Below are 23,815 nucleotides of genomic sequence, written 5' to 3'. Positions count from 1 at the left end.
GGTAATCCAACAGATAGACAAGCAGACCAGCAGAGACACACTGTGGTCTCATCCTTTCTGCAGAAACCTTAAAGATGATGAGGATGAAGTTCAGACATCTGCAATATACTCACAACTCTCTGCAGACTGACTTAAAAACAGCAGTTTAAGTATGCAGGTCAGGTATGCAGTGTAGGATTGACACGCACGCACAAAAAATACACTCACACTTACCCTCTCTGCAGACTGTGACGTGCCAAAGAAGATGGGTATGAACGCCAGCCAGATGATGCAGGTGGTGTACATGGTAAATCCGATGGGCTTGGCCTCGTTGAAGGTTTCGGGCACGCCTCGCGTCTTGATGGCGTAAACCGTGCACGTCACCATCAGCAGGATGGAGTAACCCAGGGAGCAGATGAGGGACAGGTCCGAGATGTCGCACTTGAGGACGCCGCGCGCCGCGATGGGGTCCTGGGTCCGCTGCTCGCCGTAGTCCACGACCGTGTGGGGAGGGTCCACCGCGAACCAGACGAAGACCCCCAGCAGCTGGACGGAGATGAGTGAGAAGGTGATGACGAGCTGGGAGGCAGGGGAGATGAACCTGGGAAGGAGATAAAAAGAGGTGGTGCAGCAAGGGAGGAATGTTTTGGCCATCTTTATGCATTATGCAGTCCTTGACCATCAACCAGAAAACAAGGCTGTTTTTCACAGTATCTAAAAGGTCAGTGCGAGTTTTCTTCTCAACAGTGGCAATACATTAAATTCCTAGACATGCAGCCATATACCATACGCCACAAACTCACACTAAGAGTCAGAAGGAGATCAAGGAAAAGATAAAAGGGCAAGGAAGGCGGCTAGTGAGGAGCAGCTGTAGTGACTGGGTCCATGAGATGCGATGATTAACCAGGATGGCAGGGAGATAAAAATGGGGGCAAATAATACCTCAAAACCAAAAGCTAGATTTTCACTCACACCCTTAGAGGAGAAACAAGTTGCTCCTTCAAGCTCCTAGGCTGAAAGGAAGCTCAGTGCCTGACAACCTGGAGGCACGACACGCACTACAACCTGAAAAGAGCCTCAAACCAGGAACTGCCTCATTCTGCATCTCATCGTATCCTCCCCTCAGATTTGTTTCAGTTTTTGTTCAATGTATTGACAGCAGTTTGCAAAATAACAACGGAACCGAATCATTTGTCCAGTCCGTCCAGGAAAATGAGAAATTTGGAAATCCTAATTATCATAAAATAGCTGTACAACAACACTGACGCTTACAGCTGGACGGTGCTGAAGGAGAAACAGATGACCATCTGGGTAGCAGGGACATGAACCTGCGCACTATTTAATACTGCATTAACATTTTAGCCACTTAGCTGATGCTCTCTCTCCCAGAGTCACTCACACTGTGAGTGCAAACAGTACAATAGGTGAGCGTGAGTTCATGACTCTCATAAATAATGGATGAAAAAAAAATGATGAATAATGATTGCAAGCAGCTTAGTAAGGAAGAAGTGGAGGTTAGCTCTTAATGTGAATACACACTTCGAGCGACCTTCAGTGCCACTACAGGCATCAAAATATATGTGGACTGAAAACACAGAGGGCGAACAGGGAGTGTGCGTACTGACAGACGGGTTCGGTCTTCACCTGGGTGCCGTTACAGACTTCTTCCCTTGTTCGAAGATGCGGTGGATCCTGTTGGTCTTGGTGAGCAGCGCGGCATAGCTGAAACACATCCCCAAGCCCAGGAAAATCCTCCTGAATGAGCACACTCCGATGTCCGGCGTTGCGATCATCAGGAACGTGATGGCGTAGCACAGGAAGATTCCCGTCAGCAGCACGTAGCTCATCTCCCGCCCTGACGCTCGCACGATGGGCGTGTCATTGTACCGGACGAAGGTGACGATGACGAACGAGGTGGCGATGATCCCCAGCATGGAGATGAAGACTGGGAAGACGGCCCAAGGGGAGTGCCACTCCAGCTTGATGATCGGGATGGGAATGCAGCCGGTGCGGTTGGTGTCGGGTCGCATCTCATATGGACACAGCTCACAGGTGAACTCTGACGCCTGTGGAGAGACAGTTTTTGAGAATGCGTGGTCGACATTTTGCAAAAACACCGGCAGAGCTGGTGCAAAGCTAATTTCTTCCTCGCTCACAAAATCCATTTGAGATTATAAACTATGAACCGTACTGGCCACATGTGGAGTGATGCTGGAGCTAATTTTTAGTAAAGAGGAGTTGTCAATTTTCTTGATTAGTGCTTTGGGCCTCAGACTTTTTCAGTAGGCACACAAATGATTAATTATGCTTTTGGGAACACAGCAGTCTTTTCTGAGCATGCTGAGACAGATGGAGTCAACAGAAACAAGAGCCGGATATGGAATAAGAAGTCAAGTCTAATCTAGCTAAGGGCAGGTAAAGGCAAACAGACACATTTTTCCACGACTTCCACCGAAGTTGAATCAGTTGAGTTTAAAATCCCAACTCAGAAAGGAAGTGTCATAAATCTGTATACAGCTCGCACATTTAAGCAAATATACTATAAATCCCCAATGTTTTCGTCCAAAGACATCTCGCCGGATGATTCATTCATCAAGCCGCTGAGGCTGAGTTACTGTATGTTATCCACTTCTGGAAAACTGACCTGTCAGAAAGAAAAAAAAAGCCAAGATTTTACACATTTTTGTACACTTGCTCTTTAGTTCACTGACTTGTTTTTGTCACGCTGCTATACTATTTTCCATTTTACCAAATTCCCAAATCTATAATAAATGGGTCAACAGATTATGGATTTTACAGCAAATGCGTGTATCTACAAAATGAGTATTGATTCCTTGCTCTGACAAGCGTCGCCTACTGCTGCTATGGCTGATATTTTCTTTTTTCCTTTATTGCTTCCTGAACGAGGGAACTCTCTCACATATACTCGCTCATGGGTTTTTCAAATTTAATAAGCTGGATGACAGGCTGCCAAATTTACTCCAACCGTGTTATAATTAGTATGGGGGATGTATCTTTATAATGTGTGTTCAGACCCTTTTCCCTCACCTCGAATTATGTCCTTCCATTTACTATAATAACATCTGTAGGTCTGTCAGAAAGCACATGCATGCAGAGGCCAACATATTTATACTGTCCAAGGACTGTTACTGAAAATACATTGTGTAACTGATGCACTGTTCAAGCTCTCCAGCAAATGGGACTGATTGTGGTATTAAGTGTTCCGCAGGTGCATGAGGCTCAACCAAGGTTAGATATTTGGTCTAAATCAACATTTATACTACATTTTTAATAATGGAGGACCCAAGTGAACAGGTTAGGCTAAAATCTTCTGAAGGCTTTCACAACAATCAAGGGAATCTACAAGTCCAGGAAATCCCTTTTCTTGGTGTGACTTTATACAAACAAGACGGACAAAAGATGGACTGCTTGCCTTGAAGCAAAAATTCGAGAACTATTTTTTGTATGAGTCTGCTTAATTACTTTGCCACCGACTGCCTGAATACAGCACCAGGGTGTATCACCCTGAATGATGACTTGCTTGGTTTTCTGTATTCAAAAAGACAGTTTTAACAGTAGGTGTCTTGTAACTTCACTAAATCAGCTATGATTCAACGACAGAAAGTGAATTATATTTAGGTGTATGTTGCAACCTGTGAATCACCATTGCACTTTTAGCATTATGTGCTAGCTACATGCAAAGAGCTACACTTGAAAGGCTGGGAAGGGAAGCTCTTTTTTTTTTTTTTTTTTTTTTTTTTTTTTTTTTTTTGCAGTTTTGCAGTTTTTTCAATACAATCAGAAACAACACAGCAGAGAGTTATGGGAACAGCAGTGGGGGCCCAAAAGTTCAATATCACAGGTGAAAGGTGTCTTCCAACTGACGCAACAGCAAGCACTGGTGGCCTGTATTTCTGCAGAGATCTACCTGATAATGGTATCCCTCGCAGCGCTCACAGTGCCAGCAACATGGCACACCTTTGACCACTTTCTTCCTTTCGCCCGCACGGCATGGGATGCTGCATACAGAGGGAGGGAGAGACGGGTCACCTGTCTTCCACCGCATGGCCTCGACCTAGAAGACGAGAGGAGAGGAGAGATGTTTGGATGAAGGCATGAGATCTGCTGCATATGGCTAATGCAGATTTTATTTGCTTTTCTCTTACAGAACAAACAGGAAATCATTCAGGTGTTTGGATGACAAAATAAAACATCCCAACTTCTTGCGGGACATCAAGAGACACAAAGATTAGCAGCCATCTGTTGAAGTTGACATTACTTTGTGTTAACAGTCCTTCAACACTTCGTTTTCCCTGTACCTGCAGAAAGTGTGTCTTCAGGGCAACTTGGAGAGCAATTAGCACAGACAGACCCTGTGATCATTTTCCTGAGTGCTGCCGGGCACAAAACTAACACCAGCTAGTCTGGAAGCCAGCAATCAGACCATAATCAGATCTGGCACAAACATGCCATCTGTATTTCCGTCTGCGTGTGTGTGGGTGTGTGTTTGTGTGTGTGCATATGTTCTTCCATGTGTGCATTTTGTTGTTTTTTTTGTGCCTGTGTCATGCTGGCGTTATCCTGAATCCCCAAGCTTTCCGTATGTCTGGTATGTGTGATTTTGGATGCGTGCGTTTTTAATTTGTCGTTATGTGCGCGAGTGTTTGTAACTCTGTCATTATCCCGAGTCCCCGAGGTTCAACCATTGCCGAGGGTGCTGAGTAAAATGGAGCATTACTGTTTTAAACAGGCACACAGTGTAGCAGAGCAACAAAAACTAGTTAGGAGCAAAAACCCATCAGAGACAGAGAAAATGGACTTGATTTCATCATTGACACACATATAGAAACACACACACTTACGGCATTTAAACACCAGTGTTGGGTAGCTGGCTGCTCGCAACTTAGTGCTGCAGATTCATCTGTCAGGAGAAATATTCTAACAATAGAAAAAGTGTACTGTGTGTGTGTGTATGTGTGTGTGTGTGTGTGTGTGTGCAGGAGACTACGTTATCACTGTTTAAAACTTTTGAAACTGTTTGTGTTGAGTGCTGTATTTTCCTGTTTATTCAGTATTTTTACTCATTATTTATTCATAGCCTTAACAGTTGGAGCAGAAGTTTTACAAACACACAGACACACACCTTATTTGGTTCCATAATCATAAATTATGCACAACTGAAAACAATAAAGCCCCGGTCGTGAACCTCTCTTCCATTAATTACCTAAATGACACAGTAATAGCTGTAATTGGATTCTGCTGTAATTGTAAACATTAACTAAGCTGTGCATATGTGCCCACGCACTGTATGTCCAACCTAACACTTACCATGAAACTCACTGTCTCGACTTGCACAAAGCTGTCTTCTTGTTTTACTGATGAGCTTTCAAACAGTTTGTTGATCAGGAAAACTTTCACCTGCTGCCATCACGACATCAGGCACTGTGCCACCAGACCCAACTGGATTGTTCAACAAATCACAAACATCTGTTAATTTGTCAACTGTCAAGGTGTCCAATCATGTGTGCCTTAACTATGTGCTGTCCTGTGTGTTGCTGTAGTAGATATCTCTCTCTCTCTCTCTCTCTCTCTCTCTCTCTCTCAGTCAGCCAGGCCGTCCATCAGGCAGAAAGCACTTTGTGTCTATTAGTCTTCTCATCTGTCATCTGGCCTTTCTAATGAAGTCCTGGGTGGATTTAGAACACAAAACACTCCAGCATGCTCAGGGAGTTTTAGTGCATGGTGTGTGTGTGTGTGTGTGTGTGTGTGTGCGTGTGTGTGCGTGCGTTTGTGTGTCAGTGAGTGAGAAACTGAAACAATGGGATTCCAGTTTGCCTGTGCTTTAAATTATGCATTTTTCTGAATATGCGCGCTCCAGCTCTTGGTGCCAGCGTTTGCAGGTTTCATATATTGTGTGAGTGATCTTATGTAGGAGAACAAGAGAAGATCCAGATTCTTATTAAAAAAAAAAAAAAAAAAAAAAAAGTAAATATATTTTTTGTCCGTTGAGCAGAAGTAAGTGGAGAAAGAGGGAAGGCTCAACAAGCAGTGAGCTGGAAACACATGAGCGATGATATATGCCTTGTTTGGCACTTTTGCTGTTTGGATTATAATTTATTGCATTTCCTCGGAGCGGTGTGAGCAGGAAATTAATGGAAGTTAAAAAAATGTGGAGACAGTGACCCTTCAAGCTCTCACACACACAAATGCAGGCGACCAGATGGCTGATTTCCATCAGTTTTAGTTGGATATCTTACTCTGCGTTTACTCTCGTTCACTTTCTTGTTTTGATTTGGACCTCCGTGTGCAACTGCTAATTACACTCGCTGCTATATGAGTCAGCAATTCCCATGAGAGCTTAGCATGTGTGTGAGCGTGCATGTCTAAAATCTCACTTTGAGGTGTAGCTTGTTGGTCCAGGAGCCGATGACTCTGTACTCTGCAGTAGACCTGTTGGTGATCTGGTACTGGAAGATATCGTATCTTCCTGGAGCGTCTCCGTTCTCATTGAAAACCACTGGTGTGCCGGCACTTCCTGGAACAAAGACAGCAGATGTTGGACAAAGGGTCAACTTAGTCGTTTAATGTGACACTATTACATTCTGATCTGTGCTCGAATGGCTCCTTTCTTTTTTGATCAATAGAGGAATGACCACAACTCCCTAAAAGGGAAAAAAGGTCGATAATATTTGGTCACCATATCTTTGATGAAATATGGGATTATGTATCCTGTTGGAGCTGCGTCTCCTTAGAATAAACAAAGACGTTAAAAGTCAGAATGATTATAGTCTGTGCACTGCTCAAAGGGAACAAAGACATTATGCAAATGAGAGAATTGTACTTGCTATAATGTACACATTATACTATGAATTCATGCTTATCAATATTCTTTAATGTCTATTATCTACGTGGAAAATAACACATTATGCCTCTGCAGAGGACTAAATACACAAATTAAATACATGAAGTACATGTAAATTTTAGAAAGGAATATTTCCTCAGGCAGTGTGTTTAGGAGGCGTGACAGCAAAGGCACTGTCACCTTTAGACTTTAATCTAGACTGGATTGTACTTGCATGAGTGTGTGCGCGTGCACGCGCTACAGAGTGGTGTGACTGAATATGCGCACGCATGGATAAGTTTATGTGTCCTCTAAGGTTCAGTTTTCTCACCACCAATAAGGCTTAACACAAACCTTTTATCCCTCTCCCTCTCAGTCTTACTCTTCTCTCGTCTTTTGTGTCGCAATACAATCAAATCAAATTGCTGAATCTGGCGTAGCATAAAGGAAATCCAATTACGGTGTGCATGTGGAGAAAGCACCGCATTATGGAAATTCCCCCTGTGTACTATAAGTCATTGATACGGTGGGGTGATGCTGAGGATATATAAAAACAGTTACCTGTTTAAGGTAAACCAAGAGAGAAAGAGTGTGAAGATGATGGCTGGAAATTGACTAAGAGAATGAAAACAGAAACAGATAACGGAGTGTGTCCGACAGAGAGACAGAAACAGAAAATACCAACACAAATACGTTTGAAGAAAAGGAAAAAAACAGAAACTGAAAAGGAGAAAGACACTTAAAAGGAGTAGAAAAGAGTTCATGCTAGACCAGAGAGAAAAAACTAATCAGACCAAGAGAGAGGAGAACAGAGAGGAAGTCAAGAGACAGACAGGCAGAGGCTCCATCATGATCATAAGTCATGAGAGATACACATATAATGGGTGAAAGAGAGAGAGAATAAGAAAGAATCTCATTGAGTGAGAGAGTAAGGAAGACGACTGGGGGACGACTGAGTCGATGGAGAGACAAAGCAGAGCTCTGTGTCTCATTGTTACAGAGTTATGAATGAGGTCCATTTCTATGAGAACCGCTACATGTTCCTATCCCTCCCACTGTAACTGTTCTCGTTCACCAAACTAACTGCAAACACCAAGATTCAGCTCAGGCACGTTCCCAAACACAACATAAACCAGCTGCTGAGTGACACCCTATCAACCAATCAGGAGACAAAATATCTAACAATGCCTTAGTAGCCGCATAGCAGCAAATAGAATTTATTTGCATCCCTGACCGCTCTCCACCTCCCCTCCTTCTTGTCTTCTGGACATCCACATTTTTTTTTCATCGTTTCTCCGTTTTCCCTCATTTTGTGCGAAATAAGCGCACATCAAACGCTAATGGGGTTTTTTTTCTGTTCACCTCATGCCAGTGAGAAGAGAAGTAGCCACAGGAGATATTCACGTCCATCAGACTGAAAACTACAGCCACCAAATCTGCTTTTCTTCCTCCTTCTCATCTTCCCCTCTGCTTTCATTCGCTGTACTGTCCATTTGATTTTGGCCCTTTGGCCTGCTTTTTTATCATCAGCTCTCCTTTTACCTCTTTGTTCCTCTTTTCTTTCTTGCCTTCCTCTTCCCATCATGACATCTGCCAACTCCCACTTTTTATTTCCCACTTATCCGCTTCTGTCCTCTGTTTACTTTACTTGATCATAACTATATGCCCGGCTCACCAACATGGGCCCTGCCTAGATTGACTGCTTAATTTGAGCTACTTGACTGGCCAGGCAGTAGCCGACACCGAAAACAGAAAAGCTTGATTTCTCACCCAGTGATGAGCGTGTCATCTTTTCCTCACCACTCTCCGATTGGCTGACTTTCTTCTAATTGTCCTGTTTACACCAATCATGCCTCTTTAGACCTAGTTAGGTGCGCAGCAACTAAAACAGCTGTACGGAGCACAGACATGCTGGCAGGTACTTTAAATCATGCAGAGCAGAGGCAGACTGTTTTCTCTGAAAGCAGTGGCTGCCTTGAGAAGAAAAAGATTATTCCATCTCATAGTGTTTGTACCATTTGTTGCCAATTTCTGAGTAAGGTGGATAAAGACAGAACACTTTCTAAGTGGCGGCAATTACTGCAAACACGCGTACAATAGGCAGAGCGAGAGTTGGCAGCATCTAGGCAATATGTTGGGAAAACAGGTAGTTGAAAACCCTTCATCAGTTCTGATTAACGTTTTGGCTTAAGAGATGTACGCACAGGCTTACCGGCCTAATGAATTTCCATTTGGGTTTTGTTTTGTTTATTCAACACAACATTTGTAGTGAAAGGCCGAGTATATGTGCAACATGGGCACGTGGAACTCTACAGTTACTAAAAGTGAAGCTCAAATTAGCATAAAATAATTATGCACTCTTTTATTGTTATACTTTAAGAGCATTTAATCACATATAAATTGTTTATCTGCTGGGCGAGTGAAAGACAATTAAAGTGGAAAAAGTCCAATCATTAACTCTGCCGATGTGTGTGGGAGCAGCGACATATCAACATGTGGATTTTCACAACTTCCCGCTTGAGTTGGTATGACCTTGGAAAACAAATGATTTGCCTGTCGCCCTGGCAACACACCTCCACCTCATCCTTTAGTGATACCTTTCATGTTCAGTTATTCAGCAGAAGATGCTGCACTGCAGAAATATGTTTCTGCCGTGACCTGAAAGTTAATGCTGCATTCATTCTTGAAAACACGTGATGTCATTGATGTGGTTGTCCATCTTTACTTTACAAGTAAAGGTCCTGCATTCAACATCTTACTTAAGTATGTAAGTACTGTAAGTAAATAAGCACATTCAAACGTATCATGTATGTCTTTGGATTAATATCACTGCTGCATTAACGTGTGTGTCACATTGTACAGCTGTAGATGTTTAAAGTTGGGCTCTTAACCACATTGTATACTGTTGGGTAGTTTAATCTAAAGCAATGCATCAAATTCTGTAGAATCTTGATGTGTTTGTAGTGTCCTGTGAGAACTGCGTCTCTCTAAAAGTCAGCTTTTTTGTGGCAATGCATTGGCCAGCTAATCCAGTTTATTTAAGAAGTAGGAGGACGTTCTGAGCCCACAAAGTAGCAGTTAATCCTTCAGTTTATCAGAAGAAACTCATTCAAAATCACCAAATTTGGAGAGACATGGTCTTTGATACATGGTCTTTGAAAAGTAACGAATAACTAAAGCTGTCAGACAAATGCAGTGAATTTAAAAAGTACAATATTTGCCTCTGGGATGGAGTAGAAATATGACGTTGCATAAAATTGGCATATTCAAGTTTGTACTTAAGTACAGTACTGGAGTAAATCAGAAATGTAAATGTAGCTACATTCCACCACTGCTTCACAGGCTTTACTGTACCTTTAACAGAACACACATATCTTTTATGTAATGCTGCTAATACTGAATTCCTGAGCATCCTGTGATGCTAATTTCTTCTTTGCCTCATCTGCATTCCCTTTGCATAACCTAGAGCAAGCTGGCAAGCTCTTAAATGACACAGAAAGCGCTGGAAAGGCCAGGGGGCAGATGCATGTTAACACAATGCATTGTTTCACCGGCGCTGATTTCGAGAAATAACAATAAAGTCTGAGTTGAGTTTCTTATTTGTGGGAGGGTTGGTTGCTCAGATGAGGCTGCCTGAGCGTGGTGAGAATGGCTGATGCTTGTAGTTGAAGGGGAGTGTGCATGTGTGTGTTTGTAAGCGCAAGCAAACGTTTTCTTACACCTACACCGCAGGTTCTCACTAAAACAGCACGGCACCGTAGCGACACAAAGGTAAGCTCTGCTGAAGGGCCCTCGAGCAAGAGACTGTTTCCCTGCCTGCCAGAGGCACCGCTCTGTAGCTTCCCTGCAGAGTCGGCGCTTTCCCTTTGGGGATCAACTATTGGAAACACCAAAGAAACCTACAACTCTCTCAACTTTTCTCTAGATTTGCAAGGGAAGCTCACAGGTCACGACCTTTTGCTTCATTAATGTAAAAGGATATCTACTAACGAATGAAAGATTTCACACAATGAAGCCAATGTGAATTTAAATTGAGCTGAAATGGACTTGCAGGCCGAGATAAACTCATGCAAGGAGAATAAGAGTGAAATAAAAGTGAAATAGTAATATTGGCACAGGAAAGTAGATGAAGAATTGATTTGCTTTGCCACTGAGTTCAAATATATTCAATGTCAGTCACACCCATCTGGATCACACTAACCCAAGAGAGAGATGGAGACAAGACGAAAAAAAAACACAGCGAGGATATAAAAGAATAAAAGGCAGCAAGAACAGCAGAATCACCTTAACCCTTATCCAGCTGCACTGTCACAGAGAGGCAGCAGAGGAGGGGAAAAAACGAAAAAAGATGGAAGAAAATGAGTGACAGAGGAAGACAGAAGTAAAAAAGGAGAGTAAGCAGGGCTGCAGGAACAGCATCAAATCCCATCTATATGACAGAAAGATGCAGAGATACACGGATCAGCTCGAAAGCAAAAGAAGAGAAGGAAAATGAGGCTGAACGAGGGAGAATACGTGCAAATATCACATAGCAAGGGGGCTGAAAAGACTTTTTTTAGTTTGACAGAAAGAGCAAAGACAGAGCAAAATTGGGAGAGATGGAGAGCGAAAAAAAAAAAAAAGAGAAAGAAATAGAGAATGTGTGAGAACATCAATTAGCATAGGCCTTAAAATCTCCCCGGCTGACAGAGATAGAAACAGGCAGATGGAAGGAGAGGGACCGAGGGAGAACGAGAGCATATGAATAGCCTTAGACCTCTCCCTGTTACTGGAGCTGGAGACACAGCGAGATAAAAGAAGAGGGGGAAAGGGGGGGGGGGGGGGGGGGGGAGAAAAAGAAACGAGTTGGAGAGGAAGAAGCAGAAGGGCTGCTCAGAAGCCCTCAGCCTTGCCTGGTTCACTTTAGAAACACTGAGGGTGAATAGCAAGTCTTCATATCAGAGACTAAATGTTTATGACAGGGAGATGCAAACCCGACACTGCAGCAGGCATTAATAAAACATGCGTCTGCGTTCCCGGTTTTCGCCAACAGGCTCCCATCTGTGTGCCATGCATCCATAGCGCTAATAGGGGACGGTGACAGAAACGGACAGTTAAAGAAGCACAAAAAGAGGATAAGAAATGACGGAAGGAAAGTAATAATGAAGCCTGAACTCATCCCGCCAAAATACTGTCATTCGCACAGAAGTCTGCAGTGGAGAAGGTAACAGAAGCTGAGAGGCTGGTTAACTCCAGTCCTCATTGCTTATTTCTGGACTCTCTCCTCCTCTGAATTTTCACATTTGGGTTTTTGGTTCTTTTGCAGTCTGTTTGCAGTCTTTTCCCAGCCAGCTTTCACCACTCGCTGTAAAACCATCCTTACGGCCAAACCTCCCCTCCATCCACAGCAGCTGTTTCTCCTTCCCCTCCTCTCCCGTTCAAAGCATCTTTTGCCTCTCCACCTCTCCTCTCTCTTTACCTCCCAGCCTCACGTTATCCCACCGCTCTCTATCTCAAAAACTACACATTTTCCCCCTCTTTTCCTCTGCGCATTTCCAAAGCACTCATACTTTCCCCCCTCCCCTCTTCCATGCATCCCTCCCTCTGAAATCATCCCCTCTCCTCTCAGCCTCTCGTCTCCTCCTCGTTTGGGCAGAAAAGAAGATAGTTTGTCTGACAGAAACAGAGCAGATGATAGAACGGGCAAAAGAAACAATGGATGTTTGAAAAAGATCCAGATGTAAAAGGATCTCACTGTGAATAAGAATGAAACACTTCGGCTAAACAGTGACAGTGAGATTGAGATGGGGAGACGGAGGGCCACAACAAAGGAAAGGCTGTCGAGACAAGAAAAAGAAAACTTCGGCATAAAACACACGCATGCACACAGCGCAAGAAAGCTTTGTATGGCAATCACCAGCAATTACAGAAAACTAATTTAAGGAGCCTCCATCTGTGTCATGATCGCCATTCACTGCAGTCCTGGAGAAATTGGGAACGAGAGGGGTAAAAAGGAAAGTGATAAAAACAGGGAGAGGGCCACTATTAAGCTGATCAAAAGAGACAAAAGAGCCCGAACGTGGGCCTGGAAATACAATTTTGAGAGAATGAAAGCGAGGGAGAGGAGGAATAAACAAAACGAGAAACAGGGAGTTACATGACCAAACTTGGCAGAGGAAAAGAGGAAAACAGGGGAGAAGCAGAGCCTGAATGAGACTGATACTACACCGGCTTCAGCCTCACGTCCTAACCCAGTTCTACGTCACGTCACACATACAGTCCAGGCGTAGCACGTTTCGACCCGAATGACATGACGTTACACTTTCAAAGTGCATCCTTCACGGTCAATATATCCATGATCCTTCACTGTTCATTATTCCCCATCACTCCTACGCCCTGCTTTCCCCTTCCTCTTGCATCCACCTGCATCCATCCATCCATCCCAGCAGTACAGCACGTCATGTACGTTATGACATAGCACCAGTTTGTGTTTTTGCCTGCACAATGCTGCCTGTCAGTGGACTGGGAACGCTTGTATTTTTCTCCCTCTGCAGTTGACAGACCCACATTTTACCCAGTTAAATCTAATCTCCGTCGACAACACGTCCCTGACGAGAAAAATATATGTATTGGGTGTCCAAAAAAAAATAAATAAATAAAAAATGCACAGATGTGTGAGATTTACGGGTGTCTTGGGATATGCAACAACAAATTATCATTCCTGTCTCTTATTTCCTCAAACTCAATTCATATCCAATTCTAGGTTGTTTGTGTCTGTCTGCCCGTCTACTGGATTCATTCTGGTGCGCTTTTATATCTGCCCACTCTTATTCTGTTTTCTTATCTAAAATTATATTCAGCAAATGATCCCCTTGCAGAAATTAGCCCAATGCAGTGAGTGGGAAATATATAACACTGGGAAGATAATGAGAAGAAGAAGAGTGATAGAAAACACTGTATGGAGGAAATCAGGCTATAGAGACACTCAAAAAATGAGCTGTCAGCCTGCATGTCAGTATATTGACAGTATATGACTTCCTACTATTATAATGCGACTGTTCGGGCTGTCAGTCTATCACGCTCTCACGACAATGAAATCATGTGTATGTGTAAGTGTGCAGCTTCAGCCTGCAGTGCGCGCGTACTGCTTCTTTACTGTAATAGAGCGCTACCAGGCAAAGCAAGGCGGTTCCGCGCACCTTACATTATGCCAATAATCTCCTACTTACTACCTGCAGCTTGTAAGTGAACAGCAGGTAGTAAGTAGGAGATTATGTGCGAGTCTGAGTAGCTATGTTCCCGCCTGTGTGACAGGTACGAACACACAAAAGACCTGAATGAAACAATGTATGAAAACACCCACGGTGTAATGTATGAGCCTTGACATCCTCTGACACTTGAGTTATTGTACTGCTGAACACAACCCGGGTTTCAACAACGCTGGGACGCCGTGCAAAAGCCTAAAACTTCCTGTGATAATTTGCGAATTCTTTTCTGACATATAGTCAATTGAATGACGATTGTGTTATGTTTTTCTTTTTAGGTTTTACAGTCACAGCTTTTTTTTTGGAATGGGGGCTGTAGTCTGCTATTCAGGAAAATACTCTTTTTCACTTTCCTGTCAAGAGCTAAGGTTGACGCCGTTCTCATGTCTGTGCGCTGGGCATTAACACAGAGCTGGGATGCAGTAAGTTCAGCTGGAAGATGTGAAAAATGCCCGTATGGTATAGGAGTATTAGTAATGTAATTGCACAGCTTGTTTTATCTGATTAATGGCCCAAACCAAGATATTCAGGAACTGTGATGTCTGACACACATTTGAGAATTTGGAGGCCGCAAATGTTTGCTTGAAAAATGACCAGGATGATGAGTTGATTACCATTTTTGATCTGTTTCGTACCTGTGCACTCACTACCTGTGATGCGTGATTGGCCCTATTCAACACAAAGTAAGAAAAGAAAGATTTGACAGCAACGTGAAGCTGAAAAGGCTGCTTCATCACAACAACTGCATCAATTCTGCAAAGATTACCGCATCCAAACTACAGCACGGGACCAGCATTTTCTCAAAATGTCCCACTTTGGTGGACAAAAAACAACTGCCCACAATGGATGAAAATCAGAAAGTGAAGAAGATGTTTCCAAACGCAGCTGCATTATTTTGGACATGACCCACGCTCACCATCATGACGCTCCGGATGAAAGTCAGGCATGCTTTCTCCCTCCATCTGCTCCTTCCCAAGGTTGCCCTGACACTAGGAAGTTTGACGTCTTTCAGCTCCCATGCCTTCCTTTTCACCATTTACTTCTTGATTTGCCCGTCTCCTCTGCTACCTTTCTTTCAAGATGGATATGCTAGTAAAGTTTCTGTATCTCCCATCTGATTCTTTCAAAAGTCATGCTCTATATAACACAAAAATCTTCCTCCTCATTGTTTTCTCACAGTTTCTTGCGACTCAAGGTCATCGTGCCCTGCTGAAGTTTGATATATCCCAGTCAGCACCTCTTCTCTGTCTTTCACCATCTGTTTTTTTTTCTTTGCAAGATCATTTTACAGCTAGTCAAGAACTCAATGTCTCCATTTTTTACTCTTCCTATGTCCTGGCGTTCCTTGCCAAACGGAGAAAGCGTAGATGACTCCCTCCCTCCCTGTTTCCTTCTAGCTAAGCAAAGTTCATCTTTGCTGTATCTCTCAACCCAAACACATCCTGTCTCTTTGTCTTTTGCACTTGTCTCTCCTGCCAACAAGCTCTCGTACTTTCCAAGCCAGCTGGCCATCTTTTTTTTCCTCATCGCCGTCCTCTGGTTCCCTCTCCTCTCCACCTGCACCTTGCCCTCGTCTCTTCTCCATATGTTCTCTCCATCTCCCTCGTTCCTCCACTCCAATAACCCCCTCTGTCTCCTTCGCTTCCTCTTCCTCTCTCCAAGATCATTAATGCCCGGTCAGGTTCATCATCTTCAAGCAAGTTACTCCTCCAGTGCTGTCTCTCCATCTCTGAGGTCGTTATGAGAGTGTGCTTCATCATCCCTCATGGTTAGTCCTCTGAATCCCTCATCCTCCTCACATCGCCTCAATCCCTCCCTACTTGTCTCTCTCTTCCAGCAAGGTTGTACAGCCAAGTACAGAGTTCATCGTCTCAAAGTCAAGCCACTCTAATTAGTGCGAGTCGCTTCCCATGGCGATGCCCATCATGTCTCTCAGCAGGAGATATTTTCCCTGGATCAAAATGAGACAAACACACACACACACACACAAGCCCAATTCCAACAAAGCTGGGACACTGTGGTAATCTGTTTCTTTCTTTCTGACTCAACTGAAAACAGTACAAAGAGAATGTATTTCATGTTTGACCTCATCAACTTCATTGATTTCTGTAAATATCTGCTTATCCTGAATTTGATGCCAGCGCTATGTTTCAAACAAGTTGGGACGGGAGCAGCGAAAGACTGGGAAAGATGTGGAATGCTCCAGTAACACCTGTTTGGAACATCCCACAGGTAAACAGGTTCACTGGTGACGGGTGGCAGCATCACGATTGGGTATGAAAGGGGCATCCTGTGTTAAGGCTCAGCCGTTCACAAGCGAGCAAGTTTAAAAATATGTCACCTTAAATTCTTAAAGAAGCACAGTGGCTGCAATTTCATCAGCTGAAGGGCGGGCCAGCAAGTTGAGAAGGAAGCAGCCTTTGATTTGTCAGATCTGTTTGGTATTTCACTCGAGTGGCAGTTTTTACAGCATGTCTCTTGCTGTATTGCAGGTGTACTGAGGATTTATATTTGGGGGACTTGCACTTGATGTTACGATGTAAGCAGTGTGGTTTCTATCTGATACCGAACTACTTTAACAGAGTGGTGAAACTCCCTTGAAGTAAAAAAAGAAAACAATGGAGTCTCCATAAAGGGGGTTGTTGGGTTTAAGCTCTCCTCACAAGTTCAAATTTGACTGTTCAAAACCTGATGAGGATTTAGAGAAGGAAAAGAAAAAGCTCAAGAAAACGTGCGAACTGTAGCCTTGAGTTGACGAACCAGTGGGGAGAGAGAGAGAGAGAGAGAGAGAGAGAGAGAGAGAGGTGAAAGGGAGACAATAGAGAGAACGAGGCAGAAAAGGTGAGAAGTGAAGGACAAGAGACTCGACAGGGAGGGAAAGAAACAGAAAACGATAGTACGAGAGAGAAAAAGAGTGATGAGGCAAGAAACATTAGCACAGCTCTATTTGAAAAGCCACTTCGAGACGTACTTACAACAAACAAAGCCAGGAGAGTGTGAATAGGCCAAATTAATCTGTGTGGGCGACCACAATGCCTGTGTGTGCGTGGGTGTGTGTGTGTGTGTGTGTGTGTGTGTGTGTGTGTGTGTGTGTGTGTGTGTGTGTTGGGCCATCAAGAACAGTATCTGAATCGTTTCTGTCGCTGCATCCTGACTGACAAGAAGTGAGCAAAGACAAAAGTACGTCACAGCAAGCAAATTCTACACGTAATCAACAAAACATATACACACACACACACACACACACACACACACACACACACACACACACACACACACTGAGAAAATAGTTCTTCTTTAGTTTCTCTTACTTTGTACTTGTGGTGTACTTTCTGCAAGTGGTTTGTGTTTTTGAAAACTATTTCAGATTAGTTTCAGCTCCGTCGATGAATCAACACCTCTAACAGTTTGGGAACATTGTGAAGCAGCTTTTAAAAGTGGGTGTTAATCGTTCAGATGTCCCACATTCGACAGATAGCATCACATCTTTTCATCTTTTTACTCGTCTGATTGCCGATTGCTCTGCTCTTGCACTGCAGCGTGACGTCACAGTCTGTTCGCTGAAGCTCCTTCTGTCTTTAGTGACAGTCTCAGACAGATCGCCTTCTCACACAGACTTGATTCTAACTTTAAGGACAACGTCTGAGCATTTTAAAGACGTTACTTATGTGATGATGCACCCTTTTAATATATAATCATAGGTAAATGGGGGAAAGCAGAAAGCAGGATGTTTGTTTTCGTTTTGGATTCCGTGACTCATAATGGCCTCAGTATGTGTGTGCATTAGTTTCTGCCCGTGTTTTATGGGCATGAATGTGTGTGCTCGCCTGGATGAGCCAATAAACCCACCGACAAATAAAAGCTGGACAGCATGGTGTGTCATTGCTGCTCCAGGGTTTGTTTCCTTATTGTTTGTCCCACTCGCTCTGCAATGCACCAGCCTCTGCCTGTCTGTTTGTGTGTGTGTGTGTGTGTGTGTGTCTGCGTGCAATGTTCATGGGGTAATTCAAGTGAGTGATCATTTTGAGCTCATGAAGATTTATCATTTCAATATTTCTTACAGCGGGACTTTGGTAAATGATTATAAATATTCAAATTTTTGGTGCAATTTTGCAACTTCAAGAGGCAGAAACTGCTGCATTTATCTAAAACAAATGCTGCTTTTATACATTATTCAGGGCTCAGTGATACTTCCACAGGGCGGATCTATCTTATTTTCATGGGGGATTAAACCATCTTCTATCCAGGGGGCCACCCTAATTATGAAGCATTTTATTTTCATCATTAATGGATGTTTTTAGACGCAGTAGTAACTGGATATCAAGGAGCAAGTCCCATCTTGTTGGAGGAGATGTCCACCTTAAAACCCCACAGCTGAACACTTCCTTGTTGGCTTTGTCACCTGCCTCGTCCCCTCATGTTGCTTTTCGGCACCTCTCGTTCCCTTCCTGTCACTCTTGCCTGTTAGGCTTCACTTTGTGAGTTAAGTTGTCTTGGTGCAGATCCAACAGGAGAACAATCACTGCCCTAACAACTTGAAATCGTCCCCTCCCTCCAACTCTGTCTTGTTCCTTCGTGCAACTGTTCCAAAGGTGAATTGGTATGGATCCAGAAAGAGCAGAGACAGAAAGAGAATCCATGCTTCAGCAACTTTAACTTACCCTCTCCTTGTATGTGCCACAAATACAGAGAGAGAGAGAGAGAGAGAGAGAGAGAGAGAGCTCCATCTTTGCCCCTTCTCTTCTTCTTCAGCGTTATCACTGTGATGTCAATATCCTAAATACACGGATAACGAAACTGCTTTTAATTGGAGAACACAAATATACCCAGGCATTTACGCGTACACAGACATAAAGTAGCCGGCTTAAAAGCTTTAAGTCTTGCAGGCTTCTGTCGATGTAACCAACCCAGATAAGAATAAGTACAACAAAGAGCCACCCAAAAAAAACCCATCACTCTTCTTCTTCTGCCCTTCAGACAAATACAGCAGAGAGGCCTTTAAACATTTAATGGAATATAGTGAGACGGGGAAAAAGTAACCAAGCTTAGTTTTCTTAGAAAACCTTGGAAGACATTATGTCTGAGCTTTGATAACTGCCATTAGAAAGATGACATTCAGTATACGCAGGTGCCAAAGTCTACGTACAAGCTGTTTAATGGCACAGCCTAACTTCGCCGAGCCACCTTTTCCTTTTTACAATTTACTGACAAAGCTCTGAAGTGAAAACTGAGCGTCAGTATTAAAGTATTAAACCCCCCCACTGTTCTTCTGTTGCAAAATCTGCTCTTTGTGGATTTTATCAGAAGTATTTCACTTCTGTGTTTTATCGCTATGCAAACAAATGAACCCACAACAGAAACAAAACTAGTTTTTGGAAGCGGGAAGAACAATACTTCAAGGCAGGCAGGCAGGCAACCACACTGTGGGAAAAAAAAAAAAAAAACCTCAAAGCCACAAAGTTTTTTTTTTTTTTTCCAGTCCTTCGAGAAATCAAAGCGAATCAGAATGGGAAAAGACCCAAGAGGGACCCATCTATGTGTTTTCAAACTTACTGGCAGCCGTGAGCAGAGGATTCAGAAATAATGTAAGTGCTCTGTAGAAATATTCGTTTCCAGATACTTGGAACTGATGTTCGACTTGTATGAACCGGCGTCAAAGCGTCGGAAACATTTTCCAGTAAGACATAAGTGAATGAAAAGGGCCATTATAACACTGACACACTGGTGTAATGAAGCAGCGCAGCGTCGGTTTAATTCCAACCACCCGGTGCTGCACACTCTGACTAATCCATCGCTTCCTTCTCTTCACTCCTGCATCTTTTGCATCAACGTTCAAAGTATTTTCCATGTTTTTACCGACTTGATTTGCATTATTTAAATGGTCTGCCAATGCGATGCGTTCATGTCTCCTCCTCAAATATTCCTCAGTTTTCTCTGAAATCAGGGAGTTGTGTGCGGGGAGCGCGGTATAACTTATTCATACCTTAGATATTTTAAGACTTTCAAGTCTTTGATCAGTAAATTATACATCTATTGGGATCTGAAATTCGTGGACATGTGACGCAGACACTAACAAAGGCGAGCAGCTACATATACAATACAAAAAAAAAAAATCAGGCCTTTACTGAAGGTGAGGCTTTTATCTCAAACTTTCTGTCAAGCCATCTGAAGGTGTCACGAGCTCATGAAACATTTGCAACGGCAGGTGCGTGACTGCCTGCTCGATAACTTCAACATCAAACCATTATGCGCGTATCGTTTTCAGCTCTACCTAATTTAGTTCTTTATGTTCTCTCAGGGACAGCGGCGGCACATTTTGTGTAAGGCGACTTTCAGTGAGTGAGAAGGGTTCGGTGATGCATTGGGGTATAAAGTTTGTAACCTTGTGGTTATGGCGTGATTTCTGCACCCTGTGGGCCGGCGGGGACAGAGAAACACACCTGAGCACAAACCTGCCGTTGCGGTATGAAAGAGCAATCAGCTGCCGCCTGTGAATTGGTTTCTCACACTTCGAGCGATGACAGACAGAGATAGCACCGGAAACAACAAACACAGACACATATTTCGCACACATTCCTGCACAGACACACTCACGCAATTTCAATCTTTCCACTAAAACTAAAATCAGACAAGCAGTTCTGTAATCCTCGCAATAAGACTGCCTTTCTCTATCTCTGGCAAAGCTATATGTATTCCACGTAATATCTGACAGAGGAACACAGGAAATGAAAAGGCAGACAGAAAAGCAGGTACAGACGCGTTGGGGGATGGGGGAGTGGATTAATAAGAGAATATTCAAATGAGGTGCCTGATATTATTTAGAGGAAAATGAGCAAATGCATTTCACCCACTTAAATTTGTCAGCGGTGGAGGAAGTCGCGGAGAGAGACAGGAAATGAAAAATTGAGGTTCAAAGTGTCACAAGACCAAATCACCATCTGCAAAACGCAAAATACAAGCAGATAATATGTTTGGGGTAAGCAGCGGGCTTCAGTTACTTATGAAGGTGAAACGCAACGTGACACGTTTCCATGATAAGGATGAGACAAATTAGACGAGGAGCTGGGCTTAGCATTGTTAAAGTGTGAGATGAATTAGTCAAGTCAGGGTGGATAAACACTACAGGATTACTGCGCAGTGTCTAAGCATTCGAAGGCTCTAATCTGTCCTTTTTTAACTGTTGTTCTGAAGGAGTGCCACAGCGCTTTACAGCCTAATAGTTCATTACTGTAGTCTCTATTAATATGGAAGGACTGATGTCTGCTACAAGGTACTGGAAAGCAGAGGAAAGGAGGGAATTTTGCTCTGTAAGATGTGAGCTGAGTGTGAGTCTGTGCATCGATGTATTGGATGTTTGCACGAGTCCAAAGCGTCCTCCTACATGTGTGAATGGTTCAGGAAAATCATCGACAGAGCAAAATCACTATGCTGGAATCTATTCCCCAAAAACCAGAGTAGAACTCACCATTAAAGCTGACGGCGCGGATGTGGCTGAGCAGCTCTTTGCCGTCGATGTTAGCCATGCGCGGGCAGAGGCCCGGGTATCCGTAGCAGAGCTCCCGGTGCATGCGGTGCAGGGCGTGGGCCATGGCGTACACCGCGTCCATCACAAACTGAACCTTCCCCTCTTGTTCGTAACTGGAATCACGACCAACCTTTTCTAATCCTGAGAGAAGGATAAGAAGAGAAAGGGGGTTTAAGGAGAGAGTGAGGAGGTATCATATTGTTTCTTTGGTAGCTGTTTTGGATTTAAGTCATAATCAGAGTAAGAACAGTGAACACAGCACAGCATGTTTAAGGACTATGTCAAATGGACATCACAACAAGGTTTGGAATGCAAATGATCAAGAGTTATAAGTTTATAACAGAGAGAAAATGAGACATACAGTAATACAGATCAAAGTAGGTAGAGTTTGGCTGAGGGAAAAAATAGAGAGGGAAGTCAACAGGTAAAAATAAAACCGAAATACAGCCAAGTGAAAGAGAGAGAAAAAGGAGACCCGAGACACACAGAAAAAAGAACTTCTGCAAGACGGGCTGACCATCGGACAGGTAGCAGGGCACTCAGCCTGACAATGACAAATAACTCCTCTCAGTCCATTCTCGCCCTGGTAGCAAAGTTACAGAAGAAGGAACAACATGTTCCTTCTTTACATTTTCTGAACCACTGATAATGGCATTTCCTTGTATGAGAGAAAGGCAAGAAAGTGTTCGGGGAAGACAAACTATTCCCCCTGTCCTCTTTCTGAAACACGTCACAGGCTGTGTGCTGACGACTACATTCTGTATACTGTACTCTACAATCATACTCCATACATTTTACCAGACATGCAACGTATATTTTGTTGCTTGTTACAGTAACGTTTAGATGCTCTCTGATGTGTCTGTCTTGTGTTTTTGTCCTCTCTCTACAAGGCCTATCTTATGACTGCAGCCTAATTAATTACTGCAGAGTTATATTCAAGTTCATCAACTGGCGATGAAACAAACACATATTTCAATTTGGTCTTCATGCTTTCGTGCGTGCACAGCACACACAGCTGCATACACACGTCAAGCCACTCCCTCCCACTCTGACACATACATGCACACCCAAACACGCAACTTAGCTCCGAGCAGCGACTCACTGAGAGGGTTTTATGTAACGGCTTATTAGCATGATGAGCTAATGAAAAGGCAGAGCGGAGTGAAAATAAAACCTCCTTGATGCATTAAGATGGAAATCAGTAATTGATGATGACATGCTGTTTTTCATCAAAAAGCTCAAGGAATGGAGCTACTACAGGAAATCTATGTTTATTTAACCCTCTCCTTCCTTGTCTTTTTTTTCTTTTTTGCTGTTGTTACTTCTCTTATCTCTTACTTCTGCCTCATTTCTGTCTCCCTCTCGTTCACCTCCTTTCCCCCCTTCCTCTCATTCACTCCTCTGTCTCGCTCCGCTCCCCGCTGCCCGTCCCTTGACGTTATTCACCCATTTCTTACAAGTAGCAGTCACCTTCAGGCAATACAAACTGAATCAAAACCCCGTCTGGGCTGAGTTGAATTAACAAGACCAGAGGCCCCTCAATCAATATGAGAATCCATAAGGAATTAATGGGGTCCTGAGAATAAAATCCAATCCACAGTTATAGAAGGCTGTCGGGTGTTCTGTATGCATGTCTGTATCTGTTCGTTTCTTGTTGGTGGGGATGGTGGTAGAGGTGTTTGTGTGTATGTGTGTGTGTGTGCCCCTGTAGGAAATTAGTCAGCTTTGTCGCCGTGCCATGTGGCCTATCCAAGCAGCTGATCACTATACTGGACAGATAATGGAACTCATCTCCTTTCAATCCCCGGATAACAGCTCTGTACAGTACCTATAAGTGTGTGTGTGTGCATGTGTGTGTGTGGAGAGAGAAGAGGCAGACAGATGGTTAATGTGTGTGTATTTGTAATGGAGAAAGAAAGAGAGCTGCAGATCAAACTTGAAGAGGAAAGTACGACTCTCTGTCAATGCCGAACTTGCATTCAGCCTCACACACGAACCGCGTCTCTGAGAAATCACACAGTTGTTTACAACCCACTCATTTGCATTCATAATCACGCCGCGGTGACGACGTAATCGCTGCCTGGATTATGCTCAGAGACAACGTTTCTTTCCCCTCTCCAAGCCCGTCCAAAGACTCGAACCTGGAGCTATTCTTCTACTGATTGTATCCAGTCAATACGCTATTGATTCCATGAGCACGTGCAGTGAGGTGATCCAGCAGGTCAT

At 43.4% G+C, this 23,815-nt stretch overlaps 1 protein-coding gene across 4 annotated transcripts in view; it reads right to left on the bottom strand.

Annotated features, from left to right (window-relative positions):
- The window catches only part of grm8a (glutamate receptor, metabotropic 8a), a 204,484-nt gene that overhangs the window by 22,579 nt on the left and 158,090 nt on the right, over positions 1-23,815 (bottom strand). For all 4 annotated transcript variants that reach the window (XM_076721878.1, XM_076721876.1, XM_076721877.1 and 1 more), the window contains exons 7-11: positions 21,530-21,730; positions 6,375-6,514; positions 3,908-4,054; positions 1,624-2,045; positions 214-580 (exon numbers count right to left, since the gene is read on the bottom strand). In XM_076721878.1, coding sequence (XP_076577993.1) covers positions 214-580; positions 1,624-2,045; positions 3,908-4,054; positions 6,375-6,514; positions 21,530-21,730 — 1,277 coding nt within the window. The remainder of the gene's footprint in view (positions 1-213; positions 581-1,623; positions 2,046-3,907; positions 4,055-6,374; positions 6,515-21,529; positions 21,731-23,815) is intronic.

This window comes from Chaetodon auriga, chromosome 22, assembly GCF_051107435.1.
Source record: "Chaetodon auriga isolate fChaAug3 chromosome 22, fChaAug3.hap1, whole genome shotgun sequence".
NCBI lineage: Eukaryota > Metazoa > Chordata > Actinopteri > Chaetodontiformes > Chaetodontidae > Chaetodon > Chaetodon auriga.
This window is presented reverse-complemented; position numbering and strand designations above follow the sequence as displayed.